The sequence below is a fragment of the Carassius gibelio genome, chromosome B20 (genome assembly GCF_023724105.1).
Source record: "Carassius gibelio isolate Cgi1373 ecotype wild population from Czech Republic chromosome B20, carGib1.2-hapl.c, whole genome shotgun sequence".
Lineage (NCBI taxonomy): Eukaryota > Metazoa > Chordata > Actinopteri > Cypriniformes > Cyprinidae > Carassius > Carassius gibelio.
In genome coordinates, this window is record NC_068415.1 from 9392372 (window position 1) to 9412814 (window position 20443).

At 37.7% G+C, this 20443-nt stretch overlaps 1 protein-coding gene across 1 annotated transcript; it reads left to right on the forward strand.

The window, feature by feature from the left end:
• The first annotated feature begins 521 nt into the window (after positions 1-521).
• Positions 522-18588, forward strand: selp (selectin P). The gene is made up of 29 exons (XM_052585712.1): positions 522-867; positions 1466-1576; positions 1669-1860; positions 1959-2150; positions 2268-2459; positions 2579-2755; positions 2877-3062; positions 3171-3293; positions 3394-3415; positions 3523-3572; positions 6856-7081; positions 7188-7194; positions 9081-9144; positions 9264-9632; positions 10286-10393; positions 10561-10746; positions 11141-11323; positions 11427-11615; positions 11756-11941; positions 12470-12655; positions 13135-13320; positions 13463-13645; positions 13758-13946; positions 14087-14272; positions 14530-14715; positions 16506-16691; positions 16864-17049; positions 17322-17525; positions 17674-18588. The coding sequence occupies exons 1-29, from the start codon at positions 537-539 to the stop codon at positions 17847-17849; spliced, it is 4962 nt and encodes a 1653-aa protein (XP_052441672.1). The 5' UTR covers positions 522-536; the 3' UTR covers positions 17850-18588.
• The last annotated feature ends 1855 nt before the right edge of the window (positions 18589-20443 follow it).

Genomic DNA, 20443 nt, shown 5'->3' on the forward strand with positions numbered 1-20443 from the left:
GAGAAAGTGTTTCCTCCTTGAGTTAGAGAGGGGTATTTCCACAAAGTAGAATTCCATTCCATTTACTGGCTGATGTCACAAGTGGATCCGGGAAGGGAAGTTCTGAACCATAGCTGAGCTCCTAAATAAATACCCCAACAGAGTGAATACCAGACCAGATTCTCAAATCAGAACCATCGTATTAGTAGAGAAGTGCAGAGACGACCATTAAGGACCATTTCATAACATCACTGACAATGGTACGTAAAGCATTTAAATTATGTATTTCTATAATTATAATAACTATTATGTTCATACAGTTGATATAATTATTTAATTTTGCAGGGTATCTTCAACAAAGTATCATTGCAATGCTTGGCTTCCTTTGTTCTTATTTCTTCAGGTAAGAAAAAAGCAAACCATACTAGTGTAAAAACTCAACTGAGTATATACGACCTCTAAACATAGTTTACTCAAAGTTGCAATGGTTTAATTCTGCAGTGTTAAACTTATGGAGAGGCACTGAAGGCTGGTCTTACCATTCCTAAAAGGACACTATGAACTGGGAATCTGCCAGACACTGGTGCAGGCAGCATTACACAGACATGGTAGCCATCCAGAACAAAGAAGAGATTTCTTACCTCAACAGTATCCTTCCAAAAGTCCGTGGATATTACTGGATTGGCATTCGTAAAATTAATGGCAGTTGGACCTGGGTCGGAACTAATAAGACACTTACCGAGGAAGCTGAGAACTGGGCAGATAAAGAGCCCAATAATGGAATGAATAATGAAGACTGTGTGGAAATATACATTAAAAGAGAGAAAGATGAAGGCAAATGGAATGATGAATCTTGCTTGAAGAGGAAAACTGCACTCTGCTACACAGGTTGGTAGTCTTTATGCAATTCTAAAGTTTTTCAAGGCAGGAGTTCACGTACAAGGGAGATTAAATATGCATACCACAATTTGCACTCTTAGATGACATAGTAATTTCTACATTACTTTTTTTCTGTTTTAATTTTTCAGAATTTTTCTTTAATGGTTAAATTAAACTGTAGTGATCAAAAATCATATTTGATTTGATAAGATTTCATAAACGTAATAATAAAACTTTAATGTAACAACAATTTACCAACTTTAATTTTATAACTTTAAGAACTATTTAACTATAGCATAATTGTTTGTCAGTTCAAAGTGGTGCTCTACTTTAAAAATGATGCTGCTTTTTGTTTATTCATCCATGTTTCGCCCAATTCCATAACATTCAGCATTACAAAGTCAATTCCTTTTTATGACCACATTTTCCCTATTGTCGAAATCATATGGCCGTAATATTATTTTGTAGACTCTATGGCAATGGGTTGTAATGTGTTCCAACCTATGCATTTTTTTATTAAATTGAAAGAACGATAATTCTCTTGTATTCATTGAATAAACACATTCAATAATGTAATTTAAGTAATTATAAAATGTTTCATTCTCAGCATCCTGCAAAGACGACTCCTGTGTCAATGGTCAAGGAGAGTGTGTCGAAACCATAAACAGCCATAAATGCTCATGCTTTGAGGGTTTCTATGGAGAGCGATGTGAACATGGTGGGTAATATTTCTCTGGATACTGTTAATATATCTTTGTTGAAAATTAAACATGTGAAATGTAACCATTTTAAATGTTATCTGATTTTCAGTTGTAAAATGCAAACGAGAGGACGTCGCCCCACCAGATCATGCTAGCATGCTATGCTCTCATCCTCATGGAAATTTCTCATATGACTCTCAGTGTGAATATTCCTGTGTTGAGGGTTATGAACTAAAGGGCTCCAATACGACAAGATGCACTTCTACCAAAGAGTGGTCAAGCAAACCACCAACCTGTGAATGTGAGTTCAGTTTACGCTGAGAAACATTTATAGATGCTGTTCAAAACTGCTTAAATTATTTACACTCTCCTTTGACATGTCTGTGAATCTTTTTACAGTTGTTCAATGTCCAGAGCTGATCGAACCACAGGATGGCAAAATGCACTGCCAAAATCCTATTGGCCAGTTCAGCTACCAATCTACCTGTGAGTTTATGTGTGAAGAAGGATACACGCTCCGAGACTCCAACTCCTCTTCACTGATCTGTGGGGCAACGGGACGCTGGAATGATACACAACCCACTTGTGAAAGTAAGAAGGGTCTAACTTAAAACTTCTATTACAATGGTTCAGCAGTAGTTCTCCTCTGTACTCTTTAAAATCTCTGCTCTTGGAGTTTAATGATGATCCCCTTTTTCTGATTTTCAGTAATAAAATGCAAAGCAGAGGATATCCCCTCACCAGATCATGCTAGTGTAAACTGCTCTCATCCTTATGGGAATTACTCATATGACTCTCAGTGTGAATACTCCTGTGAAGAAGGTTATGAACTAAAGGGTTCTAGTGCGACAAGATGCACTTCTACCACAGAGTGGTCAAGCAAACCACCAACCTGTGAATGTGAGTAGCATTTATATTGTGCAAACAAAAATACATCTGATGAATATTGTACAATCACTCCTTTAAAAAAAACTTTAATGAAAACTGATCTGTTCATAAATTTCCCCATTTCCTCAAAGTTGTTCAGTGCCCAGCTCTTGACCATCCTGTTAGTGGAGAGCTGAGCTGCACTTCTAGCTTTAAATATGGGAGCAAATGCAGCTTCAGTTGTGCTGAAGGATTCCACCTCCAGGGAGCTTCAGAAATCAGCTGTACAAAAGAAGCAAAGTGGAGTCTGGAACCACCTCGCTGTGAAGGTAATCAATAAACTTTTGACAAATTTATGAATTTACAAGTTCATTCATTGCATTTAAAAAAATAAGTTAGCCTAAGTGAATTTTATCATCCTAAACACTTTGTCTTTTTTCAACTCTGTAGCAGTGCTCTGCCCACAACTTTCTAAACCAATCAACGGGCATATAAACTGCTCATCTGAAGAACCCACCTCTGGCACCTTCTGCATCTTCAGCTGTAATGAAGGCCACCGACTTGAAGACCACAGTAACGAGACAGTGATGTGCAACTACAATGGGAGCTGGTCAGGGGGAGTAGCAGTGTGTCAAGGTAAACAGCGGATAATGACTGTGAGATGCAGATAAGCCATTTGGTTGATGAAGTGAGAAATACATTCTATGTAATACTATTCTTATTTCATTTTATTTGTATTTTCAGCTCATCCGGATCCCTCTGAATCACTCCTCAAAGAAACAGTAGTGACTCTTGGTGTTTCAGGCGCTATCAGCGTGTCCGGTCTGGGCTTAGTCCTCTGGATACTGAAGAGACTGAGGAGGAAAGGTGAGTCAAACAGTCTACTGAATGTTCTGAACATGTTCTTATTCTTTAATAATATGTTGAAAATGAATTAAAATGCTAAATTATGTCTTTTTGTTTCCAGCTGACAAATTTGATCTGAACAGGTGAGTCTCTTTTTTTTAAGTTATATTTTTCTTGTATCATTACTGTTATTATTTATCGCTGTTGGTACATACAGGACTATATCTGATTTTGTCTGTTTCCTTTTTAGTACCTTGGATATTGAGGATCCACCACAGATTTATAAGAACAGTATTGACAGTCTCATATAGAGCAAAGTAGCATCAAATAACTTACAGTATATACGGTGAACACACTGCATATTCCTTAGGCCAGTATGAGTAATGATAGCGATGTAACTTATTCCAGTGAACAATTTATTGAAGCACTCAATTAATTTCACAGGACACACAACTGCCTCACTGGACATAAAAAAATTTTATGTCATCACAAATGATTTAAGGCACTTGAATATTTTTTTATACTATCCTGTCTGATGGGCATTATCAGTTACTAGGCAACAGTCCTAGATGAATGTGATTTTTACTTCCCAACGGAAGCTGTTATGATTTACTTCACTGAACATATTGTTCTGTACTGTACAAATGAACTTGTTTTGATGCTATTATTATACACATCTTTTTGTACTATTTATTGTTCTGAAATGGTATTGGTCCTATTAAACTATTTTTACGTAAACCAATATAATGTGACTGTTATGATTTCATGACTCGGGTGTTTCAGTGCATTTTCAACTTTGTGTACAACTTTACGAAAAACATTAATTTAGCATTTTTTTCAACATCAAAGCATGAATAGATATTTATGTGACTGATCTTTCCATCTTATTCATTCAGCAGTATATTTGAATCTTAAAGCTGCAGTAAGTAACTTTTGTAAATATTTTTTACATATTTGTTAAACCTGTCATTATGTCCTGACAGTAGAATATGAGACAGAAAAAATCAAGCTCCTCTGGCTCCTCCCAGTGGTCCTATTGCCATTTGCAGTTACAGACCGCTCCCGGTAAGAAATCAACCAATCAGAGCTGCGGTCCGTAACTTTGTTTGTGTTCAAAATGTAGAAAAATGTATATAATAAGCGAGTACACCATGAATCCATTTTCCAAACCGTGTTTTTAGCTTGTCCTGAATCACTAGGGTGCACCTATAATAAGTGATTATATTCGGACTATTTTAGATTGCTTCGGGGGCACCGTGGCGGAGTAACCCAGTACCTTTGTGATTCTTCATAGACATAAACAGGGAGAAGTAGTTCCGGCTACGATGTTCTTCCGCAAGACGCAAGCAGTTCTGTTTATTAACCGCTAGAGCGTCAAAGGTTCCCTACCGCAGATTTAACACCTAAATAAAGGCTGGAATTGAGGTCGCTCTACACTGTAAGTGCATAACACACTTATTGCATTGAAAAGTTTTGTTCTATTACAGTAATTCAGCCCAGGGCATGTTCATCTGTATACATCCTGTGATGGACTGTCCTTCAAGCTGTAAATAATCATCACGAGTTTGTTTTATTATATATTTTAGTGAGTTTGCTTTTTTAGAAATACCTTCCAGAGGTCAAACTGTCTTCTGAATGAACCTTGTCATAAATTACCCACATTTATTTATTTGTATTCTTTTTATGATTAGTGTAGTCTTTATTAATCATTCAGTCATAGTCATCTAATCATTATATGCATCTCAGCATCATCCTCTTTGTGCAAGTAATGATTTGACAAGATTAAAGAACATATATAAGTTATAATTTAATCATCAATTTCTAAAAAGTGTCATCTTTTGACATTTCGGTTCCACTTTATTTTACAGTACGTGTACTAACATGTACTTATAGTGTACTTAAAGAAAGTTCTGGTAATACAAGGTAACTACATGGGGTAAATTATGTAATTAATAACTCACTCGCATGTCATTCCAAACCAGTTAGACCTCCATTTATCTTCGGAACACAGTTTAAGATATTTTAGATTTAGTACGAGAGCTCTCAGTCCCTCCATTGAAACTGTGTGTATGGTATACTGTCCATGTCCAGAAAGGTAAGAGAAACATCATCAAAGTAGTCCATGTGACATCAGAGGGTCAGTCAGAATTTTTTGAAGCGTTGAAAATACATTTTGGTCCGAAAATAGCAAAAACTACGACTTTATTCAGCATTTTCTTCTCTTCTTGGTCTGTTGTGAGCGCGTTCACTGCAGTGTATGATATGGTATTTTTAATGTGGCTGACACTCCCTCTTAGTTAAAACAGACCAATATCCCAGAGTAATTCATGTACTCAAACAGTACACTGACTGAACGGCTGTGAAGAGAGAACTGAAGATGAACACTGAGCCGAACCAGACGGAGTGTCAGCCACATTAAAAAAGTTAACAGCTTAAGTCTTTAGTGGATTAATGCTTACTGGAGACGCAAATCGTTTTAAACGATTCAGTTCAATTTGGTGAACTGGTTCAAGAAGATCCGGTTACATTGAGTGATTCGTTTGTGCAAAAGACAATGCCTTGTTTGAGGCAAAATGAACAGTGCAATTATTAAAGAATGGAAAAATGAAGATAAAAAGAATAAAATAATGCTTATAAAATAAAATGTGCAGGACATTATACTGTAGACTAAATATTATTAGCAGGGATGAACAAGAGAAGAATGTCCAAAAGGTTGTACAGGGTACAATAGTAATAGTTTATACATAGCAGCAATAGAAGTAATAAAAAAAAGTATAAAAATGCTTTGTGCAGGTGACAATGTCAGTATATTCAGTATCTTACTGATAATTAAGTGAGGTCATGTGAAGTTAAGAGGCTGAGTTTGAGTTTAGGAGCCTGATGGCCTGGGGGAAGAAGCTCCTAAGTCTCTTGGTTTTTGCCATCAGGCTGCAGAAATGCTTACCAGATGGCAGCAAAGTGAAAAGATGGTTACTGGGATGGATGGAGTCCTTGATGATTTTAACAGCTCTGCTTTTGCAGCATTTGAGGTAGATGTCCTGCAGAGAGGGGAGAGCAGACACTGAGATGCGCTCAGCTTAGTACACAACTCTCTGCAGGGCTTTACAGTGCTGACTCAAGCTGTTCCCATGCCACAATGATATACACTGAGTCAATACACTTTCTATGTCCCCTGAATAGAACGTTTTCAAGATTGCTGGTGAGACCCTGAATTTCCTCAGCTGTCGCAGATGGTACAGTCTTTGCCTGGCTTTATTAACCTGTTTGGATGTGTGAAGTCCAGGTCAGGTATTTTGAGATGTTTACACCAAGGTACTTAAAGCTGCTCACCCTCTCCACAGATGTCCCGCTAATCATAAGAGGAGTGTAGGGCATTTACAAAAGGTGTAAAGCTGCGTGTTCCTCTTGTTTTATTTTATTTTTTATGTTTTTTTCTATTCTTCATGTTTAATCCTGCCATCTCCCTCCTCCTGCTGGAGCAGAAACACCAACCATACCCACTTCCCGAACAATCCGGACGGTTTGCCTCAGCTCATTCCTCGCTCACTCCGCCTGCACTTTGCCCTCCGGTTCCCCGGTGTAGCCCTGGCTCATCAGCTCTCCATCACCACCTTGGGCTCTTCCTCCACCATGGCTCCTCCCTCCGTCAGGTCCACCGTGGGCCGCCATCATGGCTGTGTCCATGGTCCCATCTGGCTCCTCCTGTCTCCTCCCTCTCTCCTACCTGGCTCCTCCCTCCATGGTCTTTGTCTGCTGGCTCCCTCCAGAAAGAACTTGGTTCCCACCCAGTTCTCCTCTGTTGTTCAATGGTGCGAGGTCGCACCTTCTGGGAGGGGGGAGTAATGCCCCTGGAATCATTATGCTGTGTTTTCCCTCCATGTGTTCCGTGTCCAATGTTTGTGTCATTATGTTCAGGTGTCTTGTAATTACCCTCATTAATGTTCCCCTTATAAGTTGCATTTAGTTCAGTGTTTGGTTGTCTGGTCTCATCGACGTGTATGTGTGTTTCTGCTTTCTATCTATGGATTATTAAAAACTGTGTATCAACATTTCAGACACTTTCTCGTTTTCGTGGTTCTCTCCCGTGGATTTGAAATCAAAATAATGGATAAATGTTGTGTTTGTGTTAAACCAGTCCCCCAGGATTTCACAGAACTGTTTTCTGTTTTTCTAAAATAACAGATTTTGCTGTGGCTTTTCTCAAAATTTCCAGTGGTATTTGCAACATTTCTTATTGTTTTGGCAATGAAAATATACTACAAACAACATTCTTCTAACACTATTGTGACTTTTCTGACTTCGAGGAACATTGTAGGGCTCCAGAATAACATTTGCGGAAAACCAGCACCAGTGCCATTAAGTTCTACAGAAGGTGGCCCCAGCACCTGACAGTAAAGCGTGAGTGCCTTATCGCACATGTGAATCTTGGAAATATCAATTTGATGTCTGCATTTACATATGCAAGATGTATTAATAAGAATGCTTACTCAACCGCAGTACTTCTCTAAGATGTTTCCTGTCAGATGCCAAATTGAAATTTATTAGAATGCATGCAAAACTACTTCTGAGACGTTTATCAGATTGCATTTACATTACATTACATTTACATTTATTCATTTAGCAGACACCCTTAGCCAAAGTGACTTACAAATGAGATTACACATAGATGTTTCCTAGATATTTAGCAGACATCTTACAGATGTACTTGTGCTTTCTAGGTAGTTGAGATGCAGATCAAATTAACTTTTACTGTCATAATGTCCAAATATAATTCTATAAATACAAATATATATATATTTATATATATATATGTGTGTGTGTGTGTGTGTGTGTGTGTGTGACTCTGGACCACAAAACCAATCTTAAGTGTCCATTTTTCAAAATTAAGATCTCTACATCATCTGAAAACTGAATAAATAAGCTTTTCATTGATGTATGGTTTATTGGGATCGGACAATATTTGGCTGAGGTGTAAAAAAATATAAATACTTTGAATCTTAGCAATGCATATTACTAAACATGATCTTTACTTAATATCCTGATGATTTTTAGCATTAAAAAGGAAAATCTATAATTGTGACCCATACTAAGTTTTTTTAGCTATCGCAAAAAATCTACCCCAGCGTCTTAAGGCTGGTTTTGTGATCCAGGGTCACATATATTAGACAGTGGAAATGGCCTATAAGTACATCTCTGCAGCCATCTACCAGTGTTAATTAATACTTTTCTTTTAATTTTAAAGAAGTGTTTGCTTTCCTACATAATGAAGTTGTTCCTGTAGTTTTACTATGTCAAATCCTTGGTAAATGGATTCCCACCTCAGTAGCGTTTGTTCTGATATTAGCTTTAAACAGTTGCCCACAGAAAAAAACATGGGGTGCTGCAGCACCCTCAGCACCACCACTTCCTGCACCACTGATTGAACTTTTGTTATCATTTTATCATTTTCAGTACGGTGAACTCTTCCCTTTCACACTGTGAACTCCCTTCCTTTTTACACTTTAGTGAGTGCGTCGCCCTTTCACGCGTGAGAAGAAACCGCCTCTGAGGTAGTGTTGCACAACTTCCCATCTCATTTTAGTTCCCATGCAGTGCAACTGTGAATGTGATTTTTCAGAGATCCTCTCAGAATAAATGAAACTGGTAGTTACAATTACGGTAAGATGAACATCTGAATTACTTTTTATATATAAATATTTACATCTATAGATTATATGTTTTTCTGGACTCATTTGGTTTGATGACATGCATAAATGAGAATACAAATAATGCCTTAATAAACATGCACATGCATTTCTCATCCTTCAGATGGTTTTGTTGGCGCATATTAGACTATTTGTATATCTTGTCCTTGTAACTGGAATTTATAATGGTATGTACTTATTTACTCTATAACATTGTATGAATTTTTGGCCAATTAATCAACATGTTTCATAAACGGATCTTTTTGTAATAAACAAAGTTTTGATGCAATGCAACTGTGTTTAACAGTTAAGGCCTGGACTTACCATTACAACATAACCATTAATATGGACTGGACAACAGCTCGTCAGTGGTGTCAGAAGCATTACACTGATATGGTGGCCATCCAAAACCATGCAGAAGTTGAATACCTCAACCAAGTTCTACCTTTCAATAAAGGATACTATTGGATTGGCATTAGGAAGATTAATGGTAACTGGATGTGGGTTGGGACCAAAAAGAACTTGGACCCTGAAGCAGAAAACTGGGCAGAAAATGAACCAAATAACAAGGGATCTGAACAAGACTGTGTAGAGATCTACATTAAGAGGACCAAAGAAACAGCCAAGTGGAATGATGAGAGGTGCAGCAAAAAGAAAGCAACTGTCTGTTATTTAGGTGAACACACTTTATAACATGAATTATTGTAAAGTTTAACTGTAAATACATTTGAAATTATTTAAATAATACAGTTTTGTGTAATACATATAAATGTATATGATAATGTTAATGATTATTTTAATGGTCTTACTGCCACAATAATGCAAATGTTTTTCATATGGCATATGATATTTTCATATGCATGCTTACATAAACTTTAGTTTAAACTTGTGCTGTTCTTGACCTAAAAAATGTTGAAGACACTAAATATATATAAATAATTTGCAACACGAAAGTAATGCTATTTTCTGTCAATATGCTGTCAGTGTGTTTATGAATATGATAATAAATTAAAATAATATGATAAGACAAACCCAATTTTTAATATCAGGCATCGTGACAGAATTTTTTTGTGCAGCTAAAATAAGTGGAAGGGGATGATGGCAGAAACATTACATATGGCCACATCTAGTCATTAAAGCTCAGTCTCAGTCAGTCAGTTAAAACAGTTAAAAACAGTTCTTTTTAAGTATATGCAGTATATTTGGAGAGATTATTTGCTGTTTAATGCACATTAACCACTGTTGAATAATAAGTATACATTGTATCCAGCTCTAATTGAAACCTTATCCTTCCTTTGTGGTCATAACATCTTATTTTCTTGTTTGCAGCCTCCTGCTCAAAAGAATCCTGCAGTGAGCATGCTGAGTGTGTGGAGAATATTGGGAGCTACGAATGTCAGTGTCTCCCAGGTTTCACGGGGCCACGCTGTGAGGAAGGTGCTGTAGAATTGATCCAAGTTGAAATATTTCTTCATTCTTCATTGTGTGCATTTTGTAATGAAGTTACCATTTTCAAGTTTGCCTAATAAACTAAAAAGTAAAAAATATATATTATTGATTGCTGATATGTTTAGACTTGTTTTAAAAACATTTTACCCTTACAGCTGTCCAGTGTCTGCCCATAATTGATGTCCCTGGTGGTTGGATGAACTGCACTCACCCTCTTTCCATTCATAGCTTCAACTCAAGTTGTGACTTCAAGTGTGAGGAAGGATTCGAGCTCAAGGGCTCAAATACAACCTGGTGTGACCAGACTGGGAAGTGGACACACAAACCCCCCACTTGCCAAGGTACTGCATGTCTGCAGAACAGTCCTCATTAAATCATCAGGCAGTTGCTGGTTCATACAAGTGAACTGAATGTGAATGAATGCTTTTAATAGTTCTGAGAACAAAAGAATAGGACACTTCCCTTCATTTCTTGAGAAAGATTTAAATGTTGGGTAACAGTGCTACCCAACATTAACACACTTCTAGACACACCCAAGAAGTGCATAATCTGTAAAGCACTGTTTTAATCTATTTTTCTGTTTGCGTGTGAAGGTACATGAATTTCTATATGATTTCTCAGTGTCATACTGAGTAGCTAAATACACATTTTCATCACAATGTAAGTGACACAATCTTTTCTACACTAAAACATACTCAGTTACTAAGTCTATAATCTCTCTTCTTATTTTGGCAGTTGTAAAGTGTGATCCACTGAAGCCCGTGTCACATGGCTCGCTGCAGTGTTCTGACCCTGTGGAGTTTGCTTATGGCTCCAGTTGCTGGTTAAAATGTGATTTTGGTTTTGCCCACAATAGTACAAATTCCACTCACTGTACCAAAGAGGGAAAGTGGAGTCATATCCCTCCTGTTTGCCAAGGTAACATGCATCTTTAATGCATTTACATTTACGTACATCTTCAGGTCATACTATAGTTATAGCAACAAAATCAGTTTATGAGATGCTTATGGTTTTCCTACAGCTATACAGTGTCCGCCACTCTCTGATGCACCAAGTTATGGAAGCATAACCTGCACACACCCTCTCTCCACCAACAGCTACAACTCCAGCTGTGAGTTTAAGTGTGAAGAGGGTTTTTTGCTTAAAGGTGCAAATTCCACGCACTGTGATCATACTGGGCACTGGACACACAGCACCCCGAGTTGTACAGGTTTGGCATCAGTTCATATAGTTTTGGTTGCCCTACTAGCATTAAAACATATGAAATATTATAATAATTAACATCAGAATATTTTAAATGATTTAGAAGAACAGATGAAAAATTCTTCACTGATCTCATTTTAATTTAAGCTGTGGCTTGTGCCCCTCTCGTGACCCCTGCAAAGAGCCATCTGACATGTGCTGATCCACTGGGAATGTTCTCTTTTCGTTCTTCTTGTATCACTACTTGTGAGGAGGGATACACACTGAGAGGAGAAACCACACTCACTTGTTTGAGTGATGGCAGCTGGTCAGCACCAACACCTGTATGCCAAGGTAGGTTTAACTCTTCAGTTTGTATCCTTAAATTTTGTCAGTTCAGTGCACATTTTACATTTACATTTTACAGTATGGAACTGAGTGAAAAAAGTCATTTAACTGATAGTTTTAATATTGCACAGATACTAAAAGTTCAATTTGCAGACAAAAACGTGAAGTGCACGGGTACACTACATAAACTTGAAAGTGAGGTGACATACAGCCTAGTATGACCCATACTTAGAAATCATGCTCTGCATTTAACCCATCCAAAGTGCACACAAACACAACATGAACACACACCCAGAGCAGTGGGCAGCCATTTATGCTGCAGCACCTGGGGAGCAGTTGGGGGTTGAGTGGCTTGCTCAAGGGCACCTCTGTGGTGGTATTGCCAGCCCGAGAGTCGAACCCACAACCATAGGGTTAAGAGTCAAACTCTCTAACCATTTGGCCACGACTTCCCCTTGAAACTTGAAATGGGAATGCACAATTCTTGTGTGTGCAAAAATATTTTTCTTTGTTCATACACTGTTTTCATCTCAGTTATAAGATGTGATGCTCTGGAGTCTGGGCAGCATGGCTCTCTGCACTGTCAGGACCACCTGGGAAAATTCAGCTATGGTACCCTGTGCTGGCTGGAGTGTGGAGCTGGATTTACATTAAATGGAAGAAATTCTACTTCCTGCACCTCACAAGGAAAATGGAGCCATGAATTTCCTGTTTGTCAAGGTATCTTAACACTCTCAATACCCTTTGATGCTACAGTAGGTCTGACTTAAGAGACCATAGATACGTTATTTGTATCACAATGTTAAATAAACATAAATAAATGACAAAGATTTAGCATTGACATCTGTGTAGTATAATATCACGGACAGTACACTGTTAAAATAAAGGTTCCAAAAATAATGGGGTTTAACAGAAATGCCATTAAGGGGGTCATGAACTGCCTTTTTAAATTATTTTGTACTGTTCTCTGAGGTTCACTTATAATGTTATCGAGATTTTTACATTAAAAAAACAAACGAAAAGAATAGGGCACTTCCCTTCCTTTCTTGAGAAACATTTTAATGTTGGGAAACAGTGCTACCCAACATTAACACACTTCTGGGCACACCCTAGAAGTGCACAAACTGTAAAAAGCACTGTTTTAAGCTATATTTTCTGTTTGAATAAACAGTAATCAATATTTTATGCATTCATCGCAGTGGTGACCTGCAATGCAATCTTGGCTCCTGCAAATGGTCATCTGACATGTGCTGATCCTTTGGGGAAATTCTCTTTTCGTTCTTCTTGTAATGTTTCCTGTGATGAGGGATACAAAATTAGAGGAAAATCTACACTCACTTGTCTAAGTGATGGCATTTGGTCAGCACCAACACCTGCGTGTGAAGGTACATGAATTTCTATATGATTTCTCAGTGTCATACTGAGTAGCTAAATACACATTTTCATCACAATGTAAGTGACACAATCTTTTCTACACTCAAACATACTCAGTTACTAAGTCTATAATCTCTCTTCTTATTTTGGCAGTTGTAAAGTGTGATCCACTGAAGCCCGTGTCACATGGCTCGCTGCAGTGTTCTGACCCTGTGGAGTTTGCTTATGGCTCCAGTTGCTGGTTAAAATGTGATTTTGGTTTTGCCCACAATAGTACAAATTCTACTCACTGTACCAAAGAGGGAAAGTGGAGTCACATCCCTCCTGTTTGCCAAGGTAACATGCATCTTTAATGCATTTACATTTACGTACACATATTGTATCTTCAGTACATACTATAGTTATAGCAACAAAATCAGTTTATGAGATGCCTCTGGTTTTCCTACAGCTATACAGTGTCCGCCACTCTCTGATGCACCAAGTTATGGAAGCATGACCTGCACACACCCTCTCTCCACCAACAGCTACAACTCCAGCTGTGAGTTTAAGTGTGAAGAGGGTTTTTTGCTTAAAGGTGCAAATTCCACGCACTGTGATCATACTGGGCACTGGACACACAGCACCCCGAGTTGTACAGGTTTGGCATCAGTTCATATAGTTTTGGTTGCCCTACTAGCATTAAAACATATGAAATATTATAATAATTAACATCAGAATATTTTAAATGATTTAGAAGAACAGATGAAAAATTCTTCACTGATCTCATTTTAATTTAAGCTGTGGCTTGTGCCCCTCTCGTGACCCCTGCAAAGAGCCATCTGACATGTGCTGATCCACTGGGAATGTTCTCTTTTCGTTCTTCTTGTATCACTACTTGTGAGGAGGGATACACACTGAGAGGAGAAACCACACTCACTTGTTTGAGTGATGGCAGCTGGTCAGCACCAACACCTGTATGCCAAGGTAGGTTTAACTCTTCAGTTTGTATCCTTAAATTTTGTCAGTTCAGTGCACATTTTACATTTACATTTTACAGTATGGAACTGAGTGAAAAAAAAGTCATTTAACTGATAGTTTTAATATTGCACAGATACTAAAAGTTTAATATGCAGACAAAAATGTGACGCACACAGGTACACTACATTAACTAGAAATGGGAATGCACAATTCTTGTGTGTGCAAACATATTTTTCTTTGTTCATACACTGTTTTCATCTCAGTTATAAGATGTGATGCTCTGGAGTCTGGGCAGCATGGCTCTCTGCACTGTCAGGACCACCTGGGAAAATTCAGCTATGGTACCCTGTGCTGGCTGGAGTGTGGAGCTGGATTTACTTTAAATGGAAGTAATTCTACTTCCTGCACCTCACAAGGAAAATGGAGCCATGAATTTCCTGTTTGTCAAGGTATCTTAACACTCTCAATACCCTTTGATGCTACAGTAGGTCTGACTTAAGAGACCATAGATACGTTATTTGTATCACAAAGTTTCTAGACCTGTCCTAACATAAATAAATGACAAAGATTTAGAATTGACATATTGTAGTATAATATACTATGTAGTATAATATCATGGACAGTACACTCTTAAAATAAAGGTTCCAAAATTAATGGGGTTTCACAGAAATGCCATTAAGGGGGTCATGAACTGATTATTTTATTAATATTTTGTACTGTACTCTGAGGTTTACTTATAATGTAATCAAGGTTTTTACATTAAAAAAAACATAATTTATAAGTAATAGTTTATTTTCTGTCCTGTTTTGACCCTTCATTGGAACGCTCAGTTGAAATTGGTTGTGGCGGATTGTAGACTTGGAAGTAAAGGCCCACTACTATGACTGGCTAGCAAACACAGCCTACATCCTTCACAGATGGACGCTGCTGTGATTTAATTTAAAACCGCATAAATACTCAGTAGCTGATAACAGATAGCTAAGCGATCACGTAATAAAAACAATTACTCACACTTGTGTGTTGCAACATTGATGTCAGATCCAATATAGTCAGCACAGCATCGTCTTTTAGTTTCAATCTTTCAAAAATCCTGCATTGAATTGTGCCTTGTTGGTTTTTGTGTAGACCTGCGTTTGCCGCTTTAGTCATTTGCCTACTACATGTGCGAATCAGTGGGCGGGGCTTAACAGGCAGTGATGTAGAAGCAGGCATTGATCTTCTTCTGCAAAGGCCATGTTTAGCCACACTATTACATCATAGAGTGGTGTATTCCACAACCTGTCTTTTTGGCAGACTAGCTTCAATATAAACCATTTTTAGAATATTGAGAAAGTTATGATTTCTGTAGCTACAATGACCTTTTATATATCAGAAGATCAAGGGAATTTTGATTAGTTTATGAGCCCTTTGAAGGGACCATTGAAGGTTCCCCAAATAATTTTTCAAGGGTTAGTTCCAAAAATGAAAATTAGCCCATAAATTACTCACCCTCAAGTCATCCTAGGTGTATATGACTTTCTTCTTTCAAAAGAATCCAGTCGGAGTATTTTTACAAATGGTCTTTGATCTTTCAAGCTATTTAATGGCACTCAGCGGGTGTTGCAGTGCATCAGTCCAAAATAAGTTAAATAAATTGAATAAATTTGCCCATCCATAATAAAAAATTGTCTCACACGGCTCCGGGGGGTGAATGAAGGGCTCCTTGTAGCGAATCAATGCATTTTTGTAGGAAAATTATCCATATTCAAAATGTTATCATCACTTTAATGCAGCTTCCTTGTACAACAGTGAGCACAAGCTAGATTAAATTGATTATTAAGTTTTAATATGGTTATTTTTCTTACAAAAACGCATCGATTTGCTACAGGAGGACTTTATCCCCCCCCCCCCCCCCCCACCCCCGAGCTGGGTGCCTTTAAGTAGCTTAAAAGAGCAAATACATTTTTTATATAACCCCGAATAGATTTGTCTGAAAGATGAAAGTCATATACATCTAGAATGACTTGAGGGTGAGTAACTGATGGGCTAATTTTAATTTTGGGGCGAACTAACCCTTTAATGGAACAATTTTTTTTTTATGGAAAAATTAGTTTGAAGAACATTTTAATAACATGGAATATATATATATATATATATATATATATATATATATATATATATTAAATCAGTTCATTATTATTTATTTTCATTTATTTTTAAAGAGTGCAAGACATAGAGCTTTTGATTCTCTGTTCAATAGCACGGCAATGCAGCCCCTTAATTAAACCCTCTCATGGCACTGTAACCTGCACTCATCCTAATGGGCAGTTCAGCTTCGGTACAGTGTGTAATGTGAGCTGTCAGGAAGGCTTCAAACTACATGGGACACCCCAAATAGAGTGCTCGGAGATGGGGAAGTGGACAGACACCCCAGCCTTCTGCTCAGGTAATCGCTCTTGGGAGTTCTTATTTCACCTCACACATGTGATATCTCATATTCATTTGTCACCTGATGATATGAGAATCAGAAAAAACGAAATTGAATTTAAAACAACCTGTTTTGAAATGAAACAGGGAAGTTCATTTTATCTGATGACATTTATTTATATTTTCCACAGCTCAACAGTGCCCCCATTTGGCCGCTCCAGTAAATGGCTGGTTGAACTGTTCTCATCCTCACTCGTCGTTTAGCTATGGTTCACGATGCTTCCTGGGATGTGAGACTGGCTTTGAGATTACAGGAGTGCCAGTCATGGAATGCTCTGCTTCTGGGAACTGGAGTCAGGAGATGCCCTATTGTGCTGGTATCTAGGTCTTGGCAAATGCTGAATTTGGTTTATTTTTTTGGGAACCCATTCAAGGCATATTCTCTTTAGGTTCTATTTTTTTTAAATAACATTCTTAGAATGTTCTAAAAAATAAAAAAAACTAGCTGTTATTTATACACTGATGAATACAAAGGCCTTGATCAGACCTTTAAGACAGATCTTATTAAGAATCATGGGATGTAAAAAAAAAATAAATAAGAAACATTCTTCACTAAACATTCTCCTTACGTTTCTCTTTGAAATGGCAGCTGTTCGTTGTGATCCCCTTTCACTCTCTCATCTTCCGGAGCTGGGAACTCCACCCTCAATGAACTGCTCTCACCCCCATGGAAACTTCAGCTTTGGATCTCAGTGTACGTTCCAGTGTGCTGAGAGCCAGAAGCTCAGTGGAACCAGTCAGCTCAGCTGCACCTCCAGTGGGTACTGGACCAACTCTCCACCAAGTTGTGTTGGTAAGGCAAACTCTTTCAAACCCATCATTATCTGTGCATCAATTCAGCAGAAAAATACTGCACTTTAATATTGCACATATTGAATTTTAATCGCACTTAAAATGGAAGGCCACCAAAACTTTAAGACAACATCTATTATGTGTTTTAGTAAAGGAGATGTCAGTGGGTGCCGGCATGCTGATGTATGCAGCTGTGGGAGCTGCTTCTTCCGCTGGTCTACTTCTATTCGGAGGACTAATGTTTCTGTTGATGCGCCAATTGTTTAAAAAGAGTAAAAAACTGATTGATCCTGTTCCACCCTTGGAACAACCGTTTTTATACTAATAAAAATGGTCATTTATTGGGATTTGACTAAATTAGTTGGTTGGTATTTAACAATATACTTTACATTTAACAACATACTTTATTTAGTGCTTGCAAACTGTTTAAATGTTTAGCTTTAGTACATTTATTCATTTAGCTGACGCTTTTGTCCAAAGCGACTTACAATTGCTATTTATGTCAGAAGTGGCACGCCTCTGGAGTACCTAGGGGTAAAGTTTCTTCTAACCCTGGTCTCTCACACCAAAGGCATGTGTCTTATCCACTGCACCAACACCACCCCAACCACCTTTAGCATGTACTATTCTAATAAATCGCAACATGGACCAGTCCCATCACTTCCAGGAACAATTTAGCACTAAACGTACTTGTTCAACTGTTGTTCCAAACCTGTATGACTTTACAGTATATCTTCTGTGGAACATACAAGACGATACTTCTTATTGTTCTTTTTGTCCATACAATATAAGTCAATGTTAACCAAAATGTTTACCAACATTTCTCAAAATACAAATTCATACAGATTTGGAACAACATGAGGGCAAGTATGACAGAATTTTTCAGTTATCTTACCTAAATGAATTCTTCTCCACTGCAGCTAATTACAGTCTGACTGACTCTTGATGGGAAGAGAATTTGAACCCAACATTTGAATTCTGTTAAAATAAATATACATTTAAGTAAAGTAACTGATATTTTCCATCTAGTTTTGTGCTTGCAATAAATAAAAAACTGAACTGAACTATGTGTTGTGTGTTGAAATATCCACGTCAGTAGGGCAGTTATTTGCACATTATAAATATACATTTATAGTTTCCAGCATTGTCATATACTAATAATGTAGTATCAGTAGGACCATTCCTATGATTGTGACACCCTCACTAGGTGTGAGAGAGACAGTGTGAACACTGCCAGAAACACCCTGTTCCACCCACTCACACACCCACTGTTAAGCATTGCCCTATGTGCTGCTCCAGAACAGACACCCAGGTCAGTATGTGCTGCCTCTGGGCACTGTGCCCACTGTCAACCAGGCCCAAATTCCAGACTCTGGCCTTTAGTTGCCCCTTCACCTTCTATGTAAGAGGCTTTGAGGTCAGAAGTTAATGAGCAGTTTCTATAGCTATGGTCTCTACTATAAGTGGCAAAACATGTCTAATGTTTTTTTTTTTACATTTACATGTAAAGTAACTCATTTTTATGAGCTATGTATAAAAGCCTTTTTTTAGTTAATATGTGACCCTGGATCACAAAACCAAAACATTGAGATTTATACATCACTGGAAATCTGAATAAATAAGATAAATAAGATTTCCATGAATGTATGGGTTATTAGGATAGGATAAGATTTGGCTGAGATGCAAGTATTTGAAAGTCTGGAATCTGAGGGTTCATAAGAAATTTTTTTTTGTGAAAATCACCTTCTTAGCAATGCATATTACAAATAAAAAAGTTCTGAAATACTTAGCAAATTTTCCAAATATCTTAATGGAAAATGATCTTACTTATATATATATAGGGTCACACATACATTAAGAAATATTTGAATGTGCAAATGTAATGCATAACAGGGCCCGTCTGTTTCTATTGCTGGTCAGTAGGAGCTCAGCATTTAAGCACAGAAGGAGCTGGAAGGAGAGAGATGCACGGGTGCCTAACCAGTCGCATCTGTCCGGGCATTAACGCAGCGTGACGCCAATTATATCGCTTAAGAGGAAGCGGGTCTGCAGCCCATCCTGGCACGAAATGCGTAATAAATAACTGATCAGCTGACTGGATGCCTCCTGGCTGCTATCATAATAATAACGAGACTATTGCTACCCGCTGTGACCGTATGATAGCCGTTTGATTATTTTTCATTTACTTTGGCTGCTTGGCTTGCCAAAGGCCAGTCTCGCGCCAATAAATACATGAGGGACGGAGATGCGCGTGCAGTTGCGGATAACGTTGCCCATCACGTTGCCCATCGGTTGCCCTTTTTTTTTTTATTATTATTAAATATTTACAGATTGCATCAAATGTTTTGTGCACTGTTAGGTCTAACTGCTGTGTTACTATATGTGAGTCGGTTTTTTTTCAGTGGCCGCTGTGATTAGCAGGAACCAGATCATGAGAGTGAGTCATGGGTGTTTCTAGCCTTTTACTGGAGCACCCCATTAAAAAGTGTTACTATATACGTTACTAATATGCATATAGAGATTGTATTTACCTGAATTAGGCCTATAGAATTGTTCACAAGCTGTATTCGCAAAAAAGAGCTGAAGAATCCACTAACCGCAGCAAACAATTCAGTGTTTGAGTATAGCCTATTGTCCGAATGAATCAATCAAATCAAATGAATCGCTAACAATTTCAGAACTTTCGACTACAACGTTTAACCGATTTGATTAAAAGAGTGATTATTACTGTGATTCTATTCGAATTAGTTACAATTCTGAATTCACAATTCAGCTGAAGGAAACAACTGATGTGACAAAATATTGTCGATAATGGTCGGAGTCGGTTTTCACTCACCATTCGAGACTTTCGTTCCTGAATCAAGGAATAGTAGTATTTAATAGTATATATATAATAGTATTATATGTTAGCCTACTACA